The sequence below is a fragment of the Tachypleus tridentatus genome, chromosome 7 (genome assembly GCF_004210375.1).
Source record: "Tachypleus tridentatus isolate NWPU-2018 chromosome 7, ASM421037v1, whole genome shotgun sequence".
Lineage (NCBI taxonomy): Eukaryota > Metazoa > Arthropoda > Merostomata > Xiphosura > Limulidae > Tachypleus > Tachypleus tridentatus.
The window spans coordinates 106,359,348-106,384,281 of NC_134831.1; the positions used below are offsets into that span (position 1 = coordinate 106,359,348).

At 31.0% G+C, this 24,934-nt stretch overlaps 1 protein-coding gene across 10 annotated transcripts in view; it reads left to right on the plus strand.

Moving 5' to 3' along the window:
- LOC143256333 (cell adhesion molecule DSCAM-like) overlaps positions 1–24,934 on the plus strand; it is a 288,884-nt gene that overhangs the window by 60,853 nt on the left and 203,097 nt on the right. For 3 of the 10 annotated variants that reach the window (XR_013031259.1, XR_013031258.1, XR_013031260.1), the window contains exons 11-17: positions 8,870–9,032; positions 9,434–9,742; positions 12,264–12,393; positions 13,498–13,670; positions 14,411–14,698; positions 14,840–14,970; positions 20,404–22,850. Coding sequence is in view for 3 of the 10 variants with exons in the window: in XM_076513421.1 (XP_076369536.1) it covers positions 8,870–9,032; positions 9,434–9,742; positions 12,264–12,393; positions 13,498–13,670; positions 14,411–14,698; positions 14,840–14,970 (1,194 nt within the window). In the remaining 7 variants the exon portion in view is untranslated. The remainder of the gene's footprint in view (positions 1–8,869; positions 9,033–9,433; positions 9,743–12,263; positions 12,394–13,497; positions 13,671–14,410; positions 14,699–14,839; positions 14,971–20,403; positions 22,851–24,934) is intronic. The other 7 variants (XR_013031263.1, XR_013031262.1, XR_013031261.1 and 4 more) reach the window with 3 other exon arrangements.

Consider the following 24,934-nt stretch of genomic DNA (forward strand, 5'->3'; position numbering starts at 1 on the left):
CATGTTCAACACTAAATATATCTAAACATTCTTAACATGTTCAACACTAAATATATCTAAACATTCTTAACATGTTCAACACTAAATATATCTAAACATTCTTAACATGTTCAACACTAAATATATCTAAACATTCTTAACATGTTCAACACTAAATATATCTAAACATTCTTAACATGTTCAACACTAAATATATCTAAACATTCTTAACATGTTCAACACTAAATATATCTAAACATTCTTAACATGTTCAACACTAAATATATCTAAACATTCTTAACATGTTCAACACTAAATATATCTAAACATTCTTAACATTCACTTAACATGTTCAACACTAAATATATCTAAACATTCTTAACATGTTCAACACTAAATATATCTAAACATTCTTAACATGTTCAACACTAAATATATCTAAACATTCTTAACATGTTCAACACTAAATATATCTAAACATTCTTAACATGTTCAACACTAAATATATCTAAACATTCTTAACATGTTCAACACTAAATATATCTAAACATTCTTAACATGTTCAACACTAAATATATCTAAACATTCTTAACATGTTCAACACTAAATATATCTAAACATTCTTAACATGTTCAACACTAAATATATCTAAACATTCTTAACATGTTCAACACTAAATATATCTAAACATTCTTAACATGTTCAACACTAAATATATCTAAACATTCTTAACATGTTCAACACTAAATATATCTAAACATTCTTAACATGTTCAACACTAAATATATCTAAACATTCTTAACATGTTCAACACTAAATATATCTAAACATTCTTAACATGTTCAACACTAAATATATCTAAACATTCTTAACATGTTCAACACTAAATATATCTAAACACTAAATATATCTAAACATTCTTAACATGTTCAACACTAAATATATTCTAAACATTCTTAACATGTTCAACACTAAATATATCTAAACATTCTTAACATGTTCAACACTAAATATATCTAAACATTCTTAACATGTTCAACACTAAATATATCTAAACATTCTTAACATGTTCAACACTAAATATATCTAAACATTCTTAACATGTTCAACACTAAATATATCTAAACATTCTTAACATCGTCAACACTAAATATATCTAAACATTCTTAACATGTTCAACACTAAATATATCTAAACATTCTTAACATGTTCAACACTAAATATATCTAAACATTCTTAACATGTTCAACACTAAATATATCTAAACATTCTTAACATGTTCAACACTAAATATATCTAAACATTCTTAACATGTTCAACACTAAATATATCTAAACATTCTTAACATGTTCAACACTAAATATATCTAAACATTCTTAACATGTTCAACACTAAATATATCTAAACATTCTTAACATGTTCAACACTAAATATATCTAAACATTCTTAACATGTTCAACACTAAATATATCTAAACATTCTTAACATGTTCAACACTAAATATATCTAAACATTCTTAACATGTTCAACACTAAATATATCTAAACATTCTTAACATGTTCAACACTAAATATATCTAAACATTCTTAACATGTTCAACACTAAATATATCTAAACATTCTTAACATGTTCAACACTAAATATATTCTAAACATTCTTAACATGTTCAACACTAAATATATCTAAACATTCTTAACATGTTCAACACTAAATATATCTAAACATTCTTAACATGTTCAACACTAAATATATCTAAACATTCTTAACATGTTCAACAAACAAATATATCTAAACATTCTTAACATGTTCAACACTAAATATATCTAAACATTCTTAACATCGTCAACACTAAATATATCTAAACATTCTTAACATGTTCAACACTAAATATATCTAAACATTCTTAACATGTTCAACACTAAATATATCTAAACATTCTTAACATGTTCAACACTAAATATATCTAAACATTCTTAACATGTTCAACACTAAATATATCTAAACATTCTTAACATGTTCAACACTAAATATATCTAAACATTCTTAACATGTTCAACACTAAATATATCTAAACATTCTTAACATGTTCAACACTAAATATATCTAAACATTCTTAACATGTTCAACACTAAATATATCTAAACATTCTTAACATGTTCAACACTAAATATATCTAAACATTCTTAACATGTTCAACACTAAATATATCTAAACATTCTTAACATGTTCAACACTAAATATATCTAAACATTCTTAACATGTTCAACACTAAATATATCTAAACATTCTTAACATGTTCAACACTAAATATATCTAAACATTCTTAACATGTTCAACACTAAATATATCTAAACATTCTTAACATGTTCAACACTAAATATATCTAAACATTCTTAACATGTTCAACACTAAATATTTCTAAACATTCTTAACATGTTCAACACTAAATATATCTAAACATTCTTAACATGTTCAACACTAAATATATCTAAACATTCTTAACATGTTCAACACTAAATATATCTAAACATTCTTAACATGTTCAACACTAAATATATTCTAAACATTCTTAACGTGTTCAACACTAAATATATCTAAACATTCTTAACATGTTCAACACTAAATATATCTAAACATTCTTAACATGTTCAACACTAAATATTTCTAAACATTCTTAACATGTTCAACACTAAATATATCTAAACATTCTTAACATGTTCAACACTAAATATATCTAAACATTCTTAACATGTCAACACTAAATATATCTAAACATTCTTAACATGTTCAACACTAAATATATCTAAACATTCTTAACATCGTCAACACTAAATATATCTAAACATTCTTAACATGTTCAACACTAAATATATCTAAACATTCTTAACATGTTCAACACTAAATATATCTAAACATTCTTAACATGTTCAACACTAAATATATCTAAACATTCTTAACATGTTCAACACTAAATATATCTAAACATTCTTAACATGTTCAACACTAAATATTTCTAAACATTCTTAACATGTTCAACACTAAATATATCTAAACATTCTTAACGTGTTCAACACTAAATATATCTAAACATTCTTAACATGTTCAACACTAAATATATCTAAACATTCTTAACATGTTCAACACTAAATATATCTAAACATTCTTAACATGTTCAACACTAAATATATCTAAACATTCTTAACATGTTCAACACTAAATATATCTAAACATTCTTAACATGTTCAACACTAAATATATCTAAACATTCTTAACATGTTCAACACTAAATATATCTAAACATTCTTAACATGTTCAACACTAAATATATCTAAACATTCTTAACATGTTCAACACTAAATATATCTAAACATTCTTAACATGTTCAACACTAAATATATCTAAACATTCTTAACATGTTCAACACTAAATATATCTAAACATTCTTAACATGTTCAACACTAAATATATCTAAACATTCTTAACATGTTCAACACTAAATATATCTAAACATTCTTAACATGTTCAACACTAAATATATCTAAACATTCTTAACATGTTCAACACTAAATATATCTAAACATTCTTAACATGTTCAACACTAAATATATCTAAACATTCTTAACATGTTCAACACTAAATATATCTAAACATTCTTAACATGTTCAACACTAAATATATCTAAACATTCTTAACATGTTCAACACTAAATATATCTAAACATTCTTAACATGTTCAACACTAAATATATCTAAACATTCTTAACATGTTCAACACTAAATATATCTAAACATTCTTAACATGTTCAACACTAAATATATCTAAACATTCTTAACATGTTCAACACTAAATATATCTAAACATTCTTAACATGTTCAACACTAAAATATATCTAAACATTCTTAACATGTTCAACACTAAATATATCTAAACATTCTTAACATGTTCAACACTAAATATATCTAAACATTCTTAACATGTTCAACACTAAATATATCTAAACATTCTTAACATGTTCAACACTAAATATATCTAAACATTCTTAACATGTTCAACACTAAATATATCTAAACATTCTTAACATCGTCAACACTAAATATATCTAAACATTCTTAACATGTTCAACACTAAATATATCTAAACATTCTTAACATGTTCAACACTAAATATATCTAAACATTCTTAACATGTTCAACACTAAATATATCTAAACATTCTTAACATGTTCAACACTAAATATATCTAAACATTCTTAACATGTTCAACACTAAATATATCTAAACATTCTTAACATGTTCAACACTAAATATATCTAAACATTCTTAACATGTTCAACACTAAATATATCTAAACATTCTTAACATGTTCAACACTAAATATATCTAAACATTCTTAACATGTTCAACACTAAATATTTCTAAACATTCTTAACATCGTCAACACTAAATATTTCTAAACATTCTTAACATCGTCAACACTAAATATATCTAAACATTCTTAACATGTTCAACACTAAATATATCTAAACATTCTTAACATCGTCAACACTAAATATATCTAAACATTCTTAACATGTTCAACACTAAATATATCTAAACATTCTTAACATGTTCAACACTAAATATATCTAAACATTCTTAACATGTTCAACACTAAATATATCTAAACATTCTTAACATGTTCAACACTAAATATATCTAAACATTCTTAACATGTTCAACACTAAATATATCTAAACATTCTTAACATGTTCAACACTAAATATATCTAAACATTCTTAACATGTTCAACACTAAATATATCTAAACATTCTTAACATGTTCAACACTAAATATATCTAAACATTCTTAACATGTTCAACACTAAATATATCTAAACATTCTTAACATGTTCAACACTAAATATATCTAAACATTCTTAACATGTTCAACACTAAATATATCTAAACATTCTTAACATGTTCAACACTAAATATATTTAAACATTCTTAACGTGTTCAACACTAAATATATCTAAACATTCTTAACGTGTTCAACACTAAATATATCTAAACATTCTTAACATGTTCAACACTAAATATATCTAAACATTCTTAACATGTTCAGCACTAAATATATCTAAACATTCTTAACATGTTCAACACTAAATATATCTAAACATTCTTAACATGTTCAACACTAAATATATCTAAACATTCTTAACATGTTCAACACTAAATATATCTAAACATTCTTAACATGTTCAACACTAAATATATCTAAACATTCTTAACATGTTCAACACTAAATATATCTAAACATTCTTAACATGTTCAACACTAAATATATCTAAACATTCAACATGTCAACACTAAATATATCTAAACATTCTTAACATGTTCAACACTAAATATATCTAAACATTCTTAACATGTTCAACACTAAATATATCTAAACATTCTTAACATAAACTAAATATATCTAAACATTCTTAACATGTTCAACACTAAATATATCTAAACATTCTTAACATGTTCAACACTAAATATATCTAAACATTCTTAACATGTTCTAAATATATCTAAACATTCTTAACATAAATAAATATATCTAAACATTCTTAACATCGTCAACACTAAATATATCTAAACATTCTTAACATGTTCAACACTAAATATATCTAAACATTCTTAACATCGTCAACACTAAATATATCTAAACATTCTTAACATGTTCAACACTAAATATATCTAAACATTCTTAACATGTTCAACACTAAATATATCTAAACATTCTTAACATGTTCAACACTAAATATATCTAAACATTCTTAACATGTTCAACACTAAATATATCTAAACATTCTTAACATGTTCAACACTAAATATATCTAAACATTCTTAACATGTTCAACACTAAATATATCTAAACATTCTTAACATGTTCAACACTAAATATATCTAAACATTCTTAACATGTTCAAACACTAAATATATCTAAACATTCTTAACATGTTCAACACTAAATATATCTAAACATTCTTAACATGTTCAACACTAAATATATCTAAACATTCTTAACATGTTCAACACTAAATATATCTAAACATTCTTAACATGTTCAACACTAAATATATCTAAACATTCTTAACATGTTCAACACTAAATATATCTAAACATTCTTAACATGTTCAACACTAAATATATCTAAACATTCATTTCTTAACATGTTCAACACTAAATATATCTAAACATTCTTAACAACACTAAATATATCTAAACATTCTTAACATGTTCAACACTAAATATATCTAAACATTCTTAACATGTTCAACACTAAATATATCTAAACATTCTTAACATGTTCAACACTAAATATATCTAAACATTCTTAACATGTTCAACACTAAATATATCTAAACATTCTTAACATGTTCAACACTAAATATATCTAAACATTCTTAACATGTTCAACACTAAATATATCTAAACATTCTTAACATGTTCAACACTAAATATTTCTAAACATTCTTAACATGTTCAACACTAAATATATCTAAACATTCTTAACATGTTCAACACTAAATATATCTAAACATTCTTAACATCGTCAACACTAAATATATCTAAACATTCTTAACATCGTCAACACTAAATATATCTAAACATTCTTAACATGTTCAACACTAAATATATCTAAACATTCTTAACATGTTCAACACTAAATATATCTAAACATTCTTAACATGTTCAACACTAAATATATTTAAACATTCTTAACGTGTTCAACCATAAATATATCTAAACATTCTTAAAATCGTCAACACTAAATATATCTAAACATTTTTAACATGTTCAACACTAAATATATCTAAACATTCTTAACATGCTCAACACTAAATATATCTAAATATTCTTAACATGTTCAAAACTAAATATATCTAAACATTCTTAACATGTTCAACACTAAATATATCTAAACATTCTTAACATCGTCAACACTAAATATATCTAAACATTCTTAACATGTTCAACCCTAAATATATCTAAACATTATTAACATGTTCAACACTAAATATATTTAAACATGCTTAACGTGTTCAACCCTAAATATATTTAAACATTCTTAACGTGTTCAACACTAAATATTTCTAAACATTCTCAACATGTTCAACACTAAATGTATCTAAACATTCTTACCATGTTCAACACTAAATATATCTAAACATTCTTAACATCGTCAACACTAAATATATCTAAACATTCTTAACATGTTCAACACTAAATATATCTAAACATTCTTAACATCGTCAACGCTAAATATATCTAAACATTCTTAACATGTTCAACACTAAATATATCTAAACATTCTTAACATGTTCAACACTAAATATATTTAAACATTCTTAACGTGTTCAACCATAAATATATCTAAACATTCTTAAAATCGTCAACACTAAATATATCTAAACATTTTTAACATGTTCAACACTAAATATATCTAAACATTCTTAACATGCTCAACACTAAATATATCTAAATATTCTTAACATGTTCAAAACTAAATATATCTAAACATTCTTAACATGTTCAACACTAAATATTTCTAAACATTCTTAACATCGTCAACACTAAATATATCTAAACATTCTTAACATCGTCAACACTAAATATATCTAAACATTCTTAACATGTTCAACACTAAATATTTCTAAACATTCTTAACATCGTTAACACTAAATAGATCTAAACATTGTTAACATGTTCAACACTAAATATTTCTAAACATTCTTAACATCGTCAACACTAAATATATCTAAACATTCTTAACATGTTCAACACTAAATATTTCTAAACATTCTTAACATCGTCAACACTAAATATATCTAAACATTCTTAACATGTTCAACACTAAATATTTCTAAACATTCTTAACATGTTCAACACTAAATATTTCTAAACATTCTTAACATCGTCAACACTAAATATTTCTAAACATTCTTAACATGTTCAACACTAAATATTTCTAAACATTCTTAACATGTTCAACACTAAATATATCTAAACATTCTTAACATGTTCAACACTAAATATATCTAAACATTCTTAACATGTTCAACACTAAATATATCTAAACATTCTTAACATGTTCAACACTAAATATATCTAAACATTCTTAACATCGTCAACACTAAATATTTCTAAACATTCTTAACATCGTCAACACTAAATATATCTAAACATTCTTAACATCGTTAACACTAAATATATCTAAACATTCTTAACATGTTCAACACTAAATATTTCTAAACATTCTTAACGTGTTCAACACTAAATATATCTAAACATTCTTAACATGTTCAACACTAAATATATCTAAACATTCTTAACATGTTCAACACTAAATATATCTAAACATTCTTAACATGTTCAACACTAAATATATCTAAACATTCTTAACATGTTCAACACTAAATATATCTAAACATTCTTAACATGTTCAACCCTAAATATATCTAAACATTCTTAAAATCTTCAACACTAAATATTTCTAAACATTCTTAACATGTTCGACACTAAATATATCTAAACATTCTTAATATGTTCAACACTAAATATTTCTAAACATTCTCAACATGTTCAACACTAAATGTATCTAAACATTATTAACATGTTCAACACTAAGTATTTCTAAACATTCTTGACATGTTCAACACTAAATGTATCTAAACATTATTAACATGTTCAACACTAAGTATTTGTAAACATTCTTGACATGTTCAACACTAAATGTATTTAAAAAATACGTTTATACATCTGACTGAAAGTACTTTACTGTGAGGAATGTTACACATCAAGTAACGACTTTCATATGTTTATGTGTTCTGTTTGTGAGACAGTAATATTTTCCTGCAGGTTGTGAAACATTACAGGCGCGTAGCAGCCACAGAAACTAGCTACTTGATGTCAGGACTGAAGAAAGGTCACTTGTTTCTTTTCCGAGTGAGCGCAGAAAACGCAGCGGGCGTGGGCCCTGCTTTAATTAACAAGACGCCCGTTAGAATTCGCGCGATCAGAAGTGAGTGTTGTCCAATAAGCACTGTGTTGATTTACGTGTTATCTGTATGACAAGCAATATGGTAAGATAATATATAGCTTCTAAATCCCACAATCTCTGTAAGTTGAACGAATGTTCTTTTCTCTTATTCACCGGTTTTAATTTTGATTAGTAAAATGAAATATTACGGGTTTCATTAAATTGTACAATAGTTGTTTGTTGTATTACAAAGTTAAAGGGCACCGTCCACTTCATGTATCTAAACCTGATATTTAACGTTTCAAGCCCCCTAATCGTTGAGCTACCTGAGGAATCATACTACAATCGGGGTTGAACACTACAGTTATAACTATATATATATATTCATGTAAGAATCGTGACTAACTAAGAAAATGTATTCAGGCCTACTTGGTGTTTTCCAGTGAAGCCTTCCCCACCTGGTAAACCCGTAGTGAACCTCAGTAGAGAAGCTGGTGATAGTGTCCACCTGTCGTGGACACCTCCAGAGTTTACTGGCAGTGCCACAATCAGAACGTACATAGTCGAACGATACGACTTGTTGTCGGATATATGGATGAGAATAAACCGTGAAGAATTCACTTCACCTGTCTTTACCGTCACGGGTCTTCAGCCGGGGCTCGAATATATTTACCGTGTGAGTGCTGAGAATGAAGTGGGTATCAGTGAACCTGGACCATCGTCAGAACCAGTGATTATTAGGACTAAACGAGGTTTGTAGTACTAATTCTCTGTCTTATATTTCGTCCAAGAACACTAAGTTTTGACACCTACTTTACTGAAAGCACACTCTCTTTAACTTCATCCAAGTACACTAGGTTTTACCACCTACTTTACTGAAAGCACACTCTTTTAACTTCATCCAAGTACACTAGGTTTTAACACCTACTTTACTGAAAGCTCACTCTTTTTAACTTGATCCAAGTACACTAGGTTTTAACACCTACTTTACTGAAAACACACTCTCTTTAACTTGATCCAAGTACACTAGGTTTTACCACCTACTTTACTGAAAGCTCACTCTCTTTAACTTCCCAAGTACACTAGGTTTTAACACCTACTTTACTGAAAGCACACTCTCTTTAACTTCATCCAAGTACACTAGGTTTTACCGCCTACTTTACTGAAAACACACTCTCTTTAACTTCATCCAAGTACACTAGGTTTTAACACCTTCTTTACTGAAAGCACACTCTCTTTAACTTCATCCAAGTACACTAGGTTTTACCACCTACTTTACTGAAAACACACTCTCTTTAACTTCATCCAAGTACACTAGGTTTTAACACCTTCTTTACTGAAAGCACACTCTCTTTAACTTCATCCAAGTACACTAGGTTTTAACACCTACTTTACTGAAAACACACTCTCTTTAACTTGATCCAAGTACACTAGGTTTTACCACCTACTTTACTGAAAGCTCACTCTCTTTAACTTGATCCAAGTACACTAGGTTTTAACACCTACTTTACTGAAAGCACACTCTCTTTAACTTCATCCAAGTACACTAGGTTTTAACACCTTCTTTACTGAAAGCACACTCTCTTTAACTTCATCCAAGTACACTAGGTTTTACCACCTACTTTACTGAAAGCACACTCTCTTTAACTTCATCCAAGTACACTAGGTTTTACCACCTACTTTACTGAAAGCTCACTCTTTTTAACTTGATCCAAGTACACTAGGTTTTAACACCTACTTTACTGAAAGCTCACTCTCTTTAACTTGATCCAAGTACACTAGGTTTTAACACCTACTTTACTGAAAGCACACTCTCTTTAACTTCATCCAAGTACACTAGGTTTTACCGCCTACTTTACTGAAAACACACTCTCTTTAACTTGATCCAAGTACACTAGGTTTTAACACCTATTTACTGAAAGCTCACTCTCTTCAACTTCATCCAAGTACACTAGGTTTTAACACCTACTTTACTGAAAGCACACTCTAACTTCATCCAAGTACACTAGGTTTTAACACCTACTTTACTGAAAGCACACTATCTTTAACTTCATCCAAGTACACTAGGTTTTACCGCCTACTTTACTGAAAACACACTCTCTTTAACTTCATCCAAGTACACTAGATTTTAACACCTTCTTTACTGAAAGCACACTCTCTTTAACTTGATCCAAGTACACTAGGTTTTAACACCTATTTACTGAAAGCTCACTCTCTTCAACTTCATCCAAGTACACTAGGTTTTAACACCTACTTTACTGAAAGCACACTCTAACTTCATCCAAGTACACTAGGTTTTAACACCTACTTTACTGAAAGCTCACTCTCTTTAACTTCATCCAAGTACACTAGGTTTTAACACCTACTTTACTGAAAGCTCACTCTCTTTAACACGAATGAACTTTATTAACCCACGTAAGCTTACAACTGCTCAACATTGACTTAGAATAATATTTGTAGACCGTACATGTAACACTGCTATATACCCTATTGTTATCCTTATTGAGATAATCTATATTATATTGTTTAGACCGTACATGTAACACTGCTATATACCACATTGTTATCCTTATTGAGATAATCTATATTATATTGTTTAGACCGTACATGTAACACTGCTATATACCCTATTGTTATCCTTATTGAGATAATCTATATTATATTGTTTAGACCGTACATGTAACACTGCTATATACCACATTGTTATCCTTATTGAGATAATCTATATTATATTGTTTAGATCGTACATGTAATACTGCTATATACCTTATTGTTATCCTTATTGAGATAATCTATATTATATTGTTTAGACCGTACATGTAATACTGCTATATACCCTATTGTTATCCTTATTGAGATAATCTATATTATATTGTTTAGACCGTACATGTAACACTGCTATATACTCTATTGTTATCCTTATTGAGATAATCTATATTATATTGTTTAGACCGTACATGTAAAACTGCTATATACCCTATTGTTATCCTTATTGAGATAATCTATATTATATTGTTTAGACCGTACATGTAAAACTGCTATATACCCTATTGTTATCCTAATTGAGATAATCTATATTATATTGTTTAGACCGTACATGTAAAACTGCTATATACCCTATTGTTATACTTATTGAGATAATCTATATTATATTGTTTAGACCGTACATGTAAAACTGCTATATACCCAATTGTTATCCTTATTGAGATAATCTATATTCCACTCTTTTGATTATATATCGTTAAAATAACGATTGCTTTAAATGTTGATTAGGTCTCTCTTCTGCTTTAGTTGTAGCCCCCCCAATATTTACGTTAAAACTGGAAAATCGCAAAGTTGTTGAAGAAAACGATGTAACGTTCTACTGTGAATTTTCTGGATCACCTTCTCCAGAAATTACTTGGTGAGAAATTTGTTGAGTTTCATTTTAAACTAATAGTTCATGAAATGTAAACGTTTTGATTAAAGATGCTGACGTTTGTATGAAAACAGTATTTATTGTAGTCATTAATACCGAAACTCCGTATTTATTGTAGTCATTAATACTGAAACTCCGTATTTATTGTCATTAATACCGAAACTCCGTATTTATTGTCATTAATACCGAAACTCCGTATTTATTGTAGTCATTAATACCAAAACTATGATATTTTGTTGTTGACGACTTCTCAAGTTTGTATAAGAATCAAACTTCGACGGAATAGATTGATGGTTAAAAACTTTTCAGTCGACGGAATAGATTGATGGTTAAAAACTTTTCAGTTCATATTTGTAGCAAATGTTGACCTTTCGGCGAAATCAGCCTGTTTTATCAGATCAAAAACATTAAATTACAAAAGAAATACATAATAATACAAATAAATGAGGTAATTAACATGGTTTATGCCATGGATTAATCTCACAATGTTATGTCATTTAAGATTACTTGTTAACTCATTCGGTAATTAAAAACCTTTATAACTCATTCCAGTATGTTTTGAATTTCATCTTTACTGTCGTGAATCAGGTAAAAACTATCAACTAGCGGCAAAATTTGTAATTATTTTTAATTGTTAATACGGCATTGATTTTGATTTGTTTTGCAGATTGAAGGATAACCTTGATTTAAATGGAACATTTTAAAAGTTATTAAATTATGTGTAACATTTTGAGGGTTATGCTTAGAATGAAGAGATTATTAAGCTGTTTGAAACATTTTAAAGACTAGAAGCAGGATGAAAAGGTTATAAAACTACTTGAAAGGTCTTAAAGGTTAAAACATCATAGATAGGTTAACAATTTGGAAATGTCATCTTAATAAAAGCATATGTAGAGATTATGTAGAAATAAAGTATTGAACGTAACAAATGAGAACAGAAGAACGTATTAATACAACTTTATCACTGTTTCATGTATAACAAAACTATGGTAATTAACGTTTGAAACGTAACAAACACAGCTTTATGACTGTTTCTCACATATGTATTTGAATGGTTATAACCACGTTTTTATATCGGATTTCGTACAGGTATAAGGGAGGTATCGAAGTTTTTGACAGCTCACGCGTGACAATCTACACTGATAACAAGAGTAGTTCTCTAACTTTACGAAACGTGAAGATGGCCGATAGCGGAAAGTTGGAATGCCAAGCTCTCAGTGTATCAGGATTAGCAACAACACGTGCACAGTTGTCAGTTGATGGTGAGTATCAGAAGCACGTGGGTTTCCAACAGCATCATTCAATAAGATTAAATATCTTTTCAGGTGGTAATTTTCATATCAGCCCACATCACTTAATATTCACATATGTTTGTATTGCATTTCTCTTGTTTTCTAAGTTAATTTTAATTGTTTTCGTCTGACCGTTAATCAGTGGGTGAATGTGTTAACACTTACAGAGGATGAGTAACTTTATATTAAAGCGATTTTGAGCATACAAATGAAAAAATCTCGTGACAGTGACAACATTATGAAATTCGCGGTTTCGTGTTTGCAAGGTAATGTAATGTTTCCTAAATGTGATCACGTTTGTAAAAATGTGTTATTCATGAATGTGTCATTTCCATGAAGGAAATACATCTCGTGCGTCTTGGTTAAAAGGAGTATGAGTCATGTTGGGTTTTAAATCGGACATTGTTTTCAAGGTAGTTCGTCACAAAAACAGTAAATATGACATTGTTTTCAAGGTAGCTCGTCACAAAAACAGTAAATATGACATTGTTTCTAAGTAGCTCGTCATATGTACAGTAAATCTGACATTCTTTCAAAGTAGCTCGTCATATGAACAGTAAATCTGACATTGTTTCAAAGTAGCTCTTCGTATGAACAGTAAATCTGACATTGTTTCTAAGTAGCTCTTCGTATGAACAGTAAATCTGACATTGTTTCTAAGTAGCTCGTCATATGAACAAAAAATCTGACATTGTTCCCTGTCTTCACAGCTCCGCCAAAGGTCATCATTCCATCCAGATACCTGAATGGGCTGTTCTTCGACTGTGGGGAAACGCTTTGTGTTAAAGTAAGTATCAATGGTAACCCTACTCCGGATATATCTTGGTGGCGCAGCGGTCGCCAACTCCAGGAAGATTCCAGGACTGAGATTCTAGTAGATGGCGACAGAAGTATTTTAAAGATCCATAATATTGAGCCGAATGACGAAGGAGAATATGTTGTAGCTGTTAGCAATGAGTTGGGGAGTTCTTCAGAATCCTTTCGAGTTACTGTTACAGGTGAGAATGGTAGTTTTTATCACCTGATGTTTTTGACAACTGTAGAAAGAAAAAAATATTAATAACCAAAGTTAGATAATTCAACATAAAATAAGTCTTACGTTATATATATATAGCCTATATAGGTTTTTGAACTTTCAGACAAGCCACACCCACCAGAAGGGCGGCCTGTTGTTTCTGATGTTGATTGGAAGTCCTGCGTTTTGTGCTGGCAACCCCCGAAATATGATGGCGGTAGTCCAATAACAAGCTATCTGATTGAGAAACGTTCAGTAAGTTTGTGAATGAAAAATGTGCTAACCGTTCAATAGTAATAAGTCAACAGTCCAATAACAAGCTATCTGATTGAGAAACGTTCAGTAAGTTTGTGAATGAAAAATGTGCTAACCGTTCAATAGTAATAAGTCAACAGTCCAATAACAAGCTATCTGATTGAGAAACGTTCAGTAAGTTTGTGAATGAAAAGTGTGCTAACCGTTCAATAGTAATAAGTCAACAGTTCAATAACAAGCTATCTGATTGAGAAACGTTCAGTAAGTTTGTGAATGAAAAATGTGCTAACCGTTCAATAGTAATAAGTCAACAGTCCAATAACAAGCTATCTGATTGAGAAACGTTCAGTAAGTTTGTGAATGAAAAATGTGCTAACCGTTCAATAGTAATAAGTCAACAGTCCAATAACAAGCTATCTGATTGAGAAACGTTCAGTAAGTTTGTGAATGAAAAATGTGCTAACCGTTCAATAGTAATAAGTCAACAGTCCAATAACAAGCTATCTGATTGAGAAACGTTCAGTAAGTTTGTGAATGAAAAATGTGCTAACCGTTCAATAGTAATAAGTCAACAGTCCAATAACAAGCTATCTGATTGAGAAACGTTCAGTAAGTTTGTGAATGAAAAGTGTGCTAACCGTTCAATAGTAATAAGTCAACAGTTCAATAACAAGCTATCTGATTGAGAAACGTTCAGTAAGTTTGTGAATGAAAATGTGCTAACCGTTCAATAGTAATAAGTCAACAGTCCAATAACAAGCTATCTGATTGAGAAACGTTCAGTAAGTTTGTGAATGAAAAAATGTGCTAACCGTTCAATAGTAATAAGTCAACAGTCCAATAACAAGCTATCTGATTGAGAAACGTTCAGTAAGTTTGTGAATGAAAAATGTGCTAACCGTTCAATAGTAATAAGTCAACAGTCCAATAACAAGCTATCTGATTGAGAAACGTTCAGTAAGTTTGTGAATGAAAATGTGCTAACCGTTCAATAGTAATAAGTCAACAGTCCAATAACAAGCTATCTGATTGAGAAACGTTCAGTAAGTTTGTGAATGAAAAATGTGCTAACCGTTCAATAGTAATAAGTCAACAGTCCAATAACAAGCTATCTGATTGAGAAACGTTCAGTAAGTTTGTGAATGAAAAATGTGCTAACCGTTCAATAGTAATAAGTCAACAGTCCAATAACAAGCTATCTGATTGAGAAACGTTCAGTAAGTTTGTGAATGAAAAATGTGCTAACCGTTCAATAGTAATAAGTCAACAGTCCAATAACAAGCTATCTGATTGAGAAACGTTCAGTAAGTTTGTGAATGAAAAATGTGCTAACCGTTCAATAGTAATAAGTCAACAGTCCAATAACAAGCTATCTGATTGAGAAACGTTCAGTAAGTTTGTGAATGAAAATGTGCTAACCGTTCAATAGTAATAAGTCAACAGTCCAATAACAAGCTATCTGATTGAGAAACGTTCAGTAAGTTTGTGAATGAAAAATGTGCTAACCGTTCAATAGTAATAAGTCAACCATTTAAACCCGAACTGATTATTGTTGTGGTCTAAGTATAAACAACAATCACGTCCGTGAGCTTTAAAATGATTGAAGTTCAAAACGTTTATTCTCAGTTACGTTTCACAAATGAACACTTAGCTTTCTAAATTTGTGCAATTTAATATAATCTTTTCAGGGTTATGAATGGTTCAAGAGATAATTTTAGGTCAATTTGTGGTTAACTGTTGAGGCTACCCTCAACATTAAATGTGTTCATATCACTTTTCATTTAAACAAGGTAAAGATGGAAAACACTTGAAGTTTAGAATATTATTTGACAAATAAAAAGTTAATCAGTTGATTTACAAACAAATAAGCTGATTATTGCATATAAACTGACAGTTAATGGAGTACTTTAGAATAAAATCTGATTATTACACAAAAACATACAATTAATTAAAGGAATATTCTAGAAAAGAATCTGGTAATACTATGTAACACAAATTTTGTTTCTGGGTAGTATGTGTTATTTCTTAATTGCTTAGGTTGTAAAAGTACAGAAAATGGCCATTATTCCCTTCAAACTTTGTTTTTGTAACCTGAATAATGAAATTTTAAAACGGGCAAATTTGCGCATTTTTATTTACATAAGGTCTGAATAAAACAACATATAAATCATGATTTACATGTATTTATACTAAAGTTATACAAAAACGTTTAGAAGTGAGTAGTTTTTCGAGATTTGCGACTGCAATTTAAATCACTTTCACGAATCAGCTCCCAAATATAGTCTCCCATCGTGCTTTCGTTATACGTTCCTTGGAAGGAGCGTTCAAAGTCCAGTATATCTTGGTGGAAACGCTCGCCTTGCTCCACTGAGTATGCTCCCATGTCTTATTTAAATTTATCAAGATGAGCGTCAAGGATATGGACTTTCAGGGACATCCTGCAGCCCATTTTGCGGTAGTTCTTCAGCAGAGCCTCAACCAGTTCCACATAATTTTTGGCCTTGTGATTACCCAAGAAGCCCCAAACCACTGCGACAAAGCTGTCCCAAGCTTTGTTTCCCTTTCTACTGAGCTTCTTGGGGAATTCTGTGCACTCCAGGATCTTCTTTATTTGTGGTCCAACGAAGACACTAGCTTTGAGCTTTGCCTCAGACAGTTTAGGGAAGAAGTCTCGAAGGTACTTGAAGGGTGCAGACACCTTATCAAGAGCTATGACGAACTGTTTCATAAGACTCAATTTTATGTGCAATGGTGGGAACAACACCTTCTGGAGGTCCACTAGTGGCTCACACTTGACATTGTGCCTCCCCACAGAAAACTCGGTCTGTTGTGGCCAGTGCTTCTTGTTGCAGTGCGCTGTGGTGTCCCTGCTGACCCAAAGGCAAAGATAACAGGGAAACTTGGTAAAGCCTCCTTGGAGACCCATCAGGAATGCCAGCATTTTGAAGTCTCCGATAACCTCCCAGCCATACTTATCATACTTCATAGCTTCTAGCAATGTCTGTTGTATTCCTCTTTGAGGTACACCGAATGAGCCAGGGGAAGAGACGGATACTCATTCCCGTTATGGAACAGCACAGCTTTGAGGCTTCTGGATGAGCTATCAATGAGGAGGCACCACTCGTTCGGATTACAGGCAATTACAATTGCCTTGCACAGACCAGATACATTGTGGCAAAAGTAGAGCCCATCTTGACGAGTGAAGTTCTACAACATTTTAGAAAGTTCTTGAGAATTCTTGTAAGTTTGAGAAAATTCTCTATCAGCTACTCAGCACTGAATCTACCTGGAATGTTCTGGAAAATGGGTAAATTTAAAAATTTCATTACCCAGGACACAAAAGCAGATTTGAAGAGAAAAAACTGTCTCTACCACAACAGAAAAAATTAAACAAAAAACTGCCTCCACCATTACAGAAAAAATTAAACAAAAAACTGTCTCCACCAACACACACAAAAATTAAACAAAAACTGTCTCCACACTCACAGACAAAATTAAACAAAAATCTACATCAACCATCACAGAAAAAATTAAACAAAAAATTATCCACCATTTCACAAAAAATAAATAAAAAACTGTTTCCACTATCACAGAAAAAATTAAATTATCTCTACCATCTCAGAACTAAAAATATAAAACGTTGAAACAAAAATTGCTTTACCATAACACAAATAATTAAACTAAAAGCTGTCTCTACCATTACAGAAGTAACTAAACTAAAAACTGCCTGTACTTAGAATTAATTAAACTAAAATCTGTCTCTATCGTCACAGAACTAATTAAACTAAAAGCTATTTGTACTATTATGGAACCAATTTAACTAAAAGCTATCTTTCCATCACACAACTAATTAAACTAAAAGTTGTGTGTACTTTCTTAAAACTAATTAAATTAAAAGGTGTCTGTTCTATCATAGAACTAATTAAACTAAAAGATGTTTGTACTATTATAGAATCACTTAAACTAAAAGCTGCCTTTACTATCACAGAACTATAAGATAAAAGTTGTCTGTACCATCAGAGAACTAATTAAACTAAAAGCTGGCTTTACCATTATTGAACTAATTATATTAGGAGCTGTTTGTACCATCACAAAACTAATTAAACTAAAAGCTGTCTGTACTGTCAGAAAACTAATTAAACTGAAAGTTGTCTGTACTATCATAGATGTAATTAAACTAAAAGCTATCTGTACCATCAGAGAACTAATTAAATTAAAAACAGTCTGTACTGTCATAGAACTAACTAAACTAAGAGTCTGTGCCATCAGAGAACTGATTAAACTAAAAGAAGTCTGTATTGTCATAGAACTAATTAAACTAAAAGCAGATTGTACCATAAGAGAACTAATTAAACTAAAAGCAGTCTGTACCACCAGAGAACTAATTGAACTAAAAGCAGTCTGTATTGTTATAGATCTAATTAAACTAAAAGCAGACTATACAGAGAACTAGGTAAACTAAAACCAGTCTTTACCATCAGAGAATTATAAACTAAAAGCTGCCTGTATTGTCATAGAGCTAATTAAACTAAAAGTTGTCTGTACTATCACAGATTTGAACTAAAAGCTCTCTGTACCATCAGAGAACGAATTAAACTAAAAGCTGTCTGTACTGTCATAAAATATATTTCATGAGTAATTGATTGTACAAGATATTCAAGTTTTATATATTCATTTTGGTTTGTGTTCTAACTTTAACTTCTGTGTACATTTTATTGAATTGTTCTCACCTTAAGTTCTCTGTACACTTTGTTGTATTGTTCTAACTTTATGTTCTGTGCACACTTTATTGTATTGTTCTGTGTACACTTTATTGTATTGTTCTGTGTACACTTTATTGTATTGTTCTGTGTACACTTTATTGTATTGTTCTGTGCACACTTTATTGTATTGTTCTGTGCATACTTTATTGTATTGTTCTGTGCACATTTTATTGTATTGTTCTAACTTAAAGTTCTGTGCACACTTTATTGTATTGTTCTAGCTTTAAGTTCTGTGCATACTTTATTGTATTGTTCTGTGTACAATTTATTGTATTGTTCTGTGTACACTTTATTGTATTCTTTCACTTTCATCACATTATTGTTCTTGTTTTTTATTTTTATTACACCATTTTTGTATGATGTGTTATTTTTAATATTAATCAGGTTTTCCATTGCTACTCAGATTACGTCTATTATTTTATTACTGATTAAATGGGTGTTCATCTATTGAGGCCCATCTAGATTTATGCTTCAATTATCAGCCATCATTCATAGAACCTTTCTTTGTACAAATAAAAATGGTACAAAGTGGCTGCTTCTTCCTGTCATAGAAACAAAAAAACTTGCAGTTAGAAAAGTTAGGTTGGCAAAACAGTAAATCTGTGTTCGAGTCCTAAGTATGGTTATTAACCATCTTTATTTTACAGGTGTGGTTCTTTATCTCTTTCAGCTGGAAATGTCAGTGTGGGTAAGAGCTGCCAGTAGCCACAAATCCCAAGTGACAATTTACGACCTAGTTGATGGAACAATGTACGTGTTCCGTGTTCGAGCTATTAACATCTATGGAACGAGTGATCCAAGTGCAGAATCAGAGTCGATACTTATTCCTGAAATATCTTCTGAATATTGTGCTGCTAGGAAATATGACAACAACGTTCACACTCTTCCAGAAGTAACAGACAAAGAACTGTATTCGTTTCATCAGGACACAGTTTCAGAAGAAGTGGTGGGAGAAAATTTTAATTATATAAAACATGCTGAAGATGAATTATTTGGTAAGACAAATGAAGATGAATTGGTTCCTAACTACAAGACTAGGGATGAGTTGATGAGGGCAACTGATGAAGAAAATGAAACTGAAGATGACTTATTATTTACAACTGATTCAAGCGAAGAATGGGAACTTGCTTCTGAAGGAATTGTTGAAACTCTGGAGGACAACGAAAATCGTGAAGCAATGCATTCAAGTGCTTCAGAGTGTCATCTGATAGGAAACACTTCCTCTGAAAGAGAAGACGAGTTTCAAGAGGGTCTCATCTCTGTACTTGATATCCCCACTGGAGATGCACTTGAACCTAAACAATATGCTCTTCCTTCAGTGTTTACGGTTCCAGCGATTCCTTTACTAGCATGTATGATTTATGAACCCTTTGTTTGGGAAGTCCAAACGCTAATATCTCACAACAGCGGCATGCATGATAAAGAAACTAATGCAGAAATTATGGCTGATATTAGAAGCTTAGAACCATTAATTTCCGAAGTTTGTTATGCACATTGGACAGTTGAAGACATCCCCCACTGTGCTGCTGTGTTGTCATTGTTCGATTTCCCCAGGTCATTGGAACTTGCTAAACCTTTTAATTCTCGACCAGTTGAAACAAATCATTGTCATACTTCGTTAACAGAACTGCTGTTTATGGCGATTGTGTCACAGCACGAGGTTCAATATTGTGAAGCCGTAGGATGGTTTTCTGTCCAAACATTTGTTTGTAACACTGCGTTAGAATTACCTAATCATGTATTATGTGTTAACATATTACCTCCTCTTCCACTTCAAACTACAGTTTTCAGTACTGATGATTGTGGAAAACATGTTACAGATCAAAAACTACTTTCTAGAACTGCACGTACGATTATAGAACCATGCGTAAATTATCTGTTCATACAACTCCCACCTCAACAAGAGGAAGTAGTGACAGTTATGAAAAGTACGAGTTTGAAAGGAAAATGTAGAGATTTCTCTTATTTATGTTCTATTACAGTAGCAGAGACTTCTGTATCAACGAACTTGGAGTGTATAGAATTAAGTACAGAATTAATCGAACAGAGACCCTCATCCATTATTCACCAGTCCTTTATCGTACCAAAAGTTGGACTTAGTCAAAGAGTTCACACTATTGGACGTAATAATAATTCCAGTGATAAGGAATCATATAATAGAAACAGAGATAAGAAAGACGGGTTTATTTCTGTACATAATAATGATTTAAAGGAAGACATTGAATTGGATAATTGTAAAGATAACCCTCCAGCCTTAGTAAGGTCGCCAGCTGTAGTGAATCTGGGTCATATTTTACAACATGAAACAAGTAAACCAGTTCAGAAAGATATTCACTTTGACTTTGAGGAGACTTTAGGTTGGAATCTTGTGTCTGAACTTAATGAATCAGAAGATTCCGATAGTAAACCTTCGTCCACAGGTAGTGAATCAGAAGATTCCGATAGTAAACCTTCGTCCACAGGTAGTGAATCAGAAGATTCCGATAGTAAACCTTCGTCCACAGGGGAAAATAACAACGAAGATTCGACAACAGAAATTTATAAAATCGAAAAAGATTTCGAAACTAAGGCCAATGAAATAGAAACTTTGGAAAATACTCTAACACAAGAGCTTGTTTCACTGGAAAGTGACATGGAAATTCTTCGTTCCCTACAAGAACAGTTTGATATCGAAAGTTATAACAAGATAAATAAAGCAAAACTAGAAATCACATGCGAAGGTGATGAGAACAGACCTTCCACCTTGTTTAATAAAGTCCAAGAAGACACAAGTACGTTAAATAACAGTGAAGATGAGAACGGATTACTTCATCCACTAAGACGACTTCACAGGACCCAGCTGTACGGAAACCAAAAGGAAATATTCAAAACTCGTGACCAAACGTCACCCTGTCATGAAAAAGATGTCAACTTGAGAGATAGGCGTCGCTGTGGTAGGCTGGAGAATAGGGGGTATCGCCACCACATGTAATAACTCATCTGGAAAACCGACTGATACCTGCTGGTTACAGGGTGAAACTGACATGCTGGATATTAGCTGACCCTGAACCTCGTATACAGTGGTTGAAGAACGGGGCAAAATTACAACCAAAGTTACGACATCTCGCTGTGGATATGGTAAGACCTTACTCTTCAACTAATGAACTCGTAGGCCTAAAGCTCACATTTACAGGACCAACTTTTCTAAAGCTGCGAACTGTAAATTGTAGGCCAACTTCTCTAATGAAAACCAATGTAAAATTTGGGGTTCGCTATGGGGGAATCCCCGTAAAGGTATTTCATGAAATACCCAGATTCTTTTCATGGGGGGAACAAACATTTTCACTGGGGGCTACTACATTAATGTTTTTAAGCCGTCGCTGTGCAGATGTTTCTTCTATATTAATTAAATTACCTTGATATTGATTGTATAATAACCCGATAATGTTTTTCCAAAACTACCAGGAGACATGACGGGCAGAACTCCAGTAGAAGCCTATAGTTACGACAGAAAGTGTTCGTACCCCTGTGTCGTGAGTAGTTTTTCCTCATAACTTAAAAATGTGTCACGATTAGGCTAATATAAGTAGAGTATATTATAAATAATATACTAACACACATCTACATAAATTTTTATGTAAATTTTACGGCAAATAAACTGTTTATAAACAAATAATCAAAAATAGGAGAGGCAGAAAGTGTTCGTGTGTCTACTTTAATGGTGTTGTATAGCCTTTCAGGTGAATTACTTGACGCAATCTCTCCTCATAGCCCTCCGTGATCGTTTGACAGTACTCGACTGGTATTTTCTTCCATTCTTCTTTACAGAAGGCCTCCAACTCTTGCAAGTTTTCCGGATGACACTGATGAACCCTGGGTTTCAACTCATGCCAGACGTTTTCAATTAGGTTGATATCGGGTGACTGCGATGGCCACTCCAGAACGCTTATATGGTTCCCCTGCAACCAGGATTGCACATATTTCGATGTGTGCTTAGGGTCATTGTCGTGCTGGAAGACCCAACGACGCCCAAGCCGCAAGTTCCGAGCATCATTCTTAATATAAGTGCCTAATATATCAACGTACGCTTCTTTTTTTGTGATTCTGTTGACGCGGTGAAGGCTGCCTACACCAGAAGAGCTGAAGGAACCCCATAGCATGATCGAGCTACCTCCATGTTTATCTGTAGGGATGGTGTTCTTTGGAAGATTTCGTTAAACCTTCTTACGGAAAATATTGCGAACATTATTATGGCCGAAAAGCTCGATTTTAGTCTTGTTTGACTAAAGAATACTCTTCCAATAGATAAAGGGTTTATTTACATGCTTTCTTGCATACCTCAATCGTGCTTCTAAATGAACAGGCTTTAAATATGGAGTTCTACGAGGACGGCATGCTTTGAACCCAGAAGAGTGTATGTCATTACGTGTTAAACAAGGGTTCCTACTAATTTCTCTAAGAACCTTCCTCTTGGTTCTCTCTGGAATTTTGGTGGGGCGTCCGGAACGAGGGAGGTTAGCAGTTGATCCTGTAAGCTTAAACTTGGCAATTATGCTTTGAACAGTAGATTTTGGCACATTAAATTATGTAGCAATACCGGAAAGAGACACACGATACTTGTATTTTACAATAATTTGTTTTTTTTTAATCACTGGACAGTTGTTTCTTGTTCGCCATGATGACCAAGCACATAATGACGGAGACGGCGCTAAACTGTCGGAAGTACAGTTTTTGCTGGCTAAATTCCAATTATGAACCCAGTGTCTAGTTCTGGAATGGTATAATGTAGTTTATTCGCCAAACTAAACACAATTTTTACGGGAATATCAGTTTTTTCACACGTTCTAGAACTGTACGAACACTTTCTGCTACTCCTATTTTTAGTTATTTGTTTCTAAACAGTATATTTGTCGATTAATTTACATAAAAATTTATGCAGATGTGTTAGTATAATATGTATTTATAATACGCTATACGTCTATTACCCTAATCGTGATATTTTTTAAGTTATTAGCAAATACTACTCGGGACGTAGGGGTACGAACACGTTCTGTCATAGCTGTACACTCATTAAAACTAAACACAAATACTACAAGCATAAATATGGTAAATATAACTACTGTGAACATAACTAATACACAACAACTACTGTAAACATAACTATAGTAAACACATTTATTGTAAACAAGCTATAGTAAACATAACTATAGTGAACACAACTA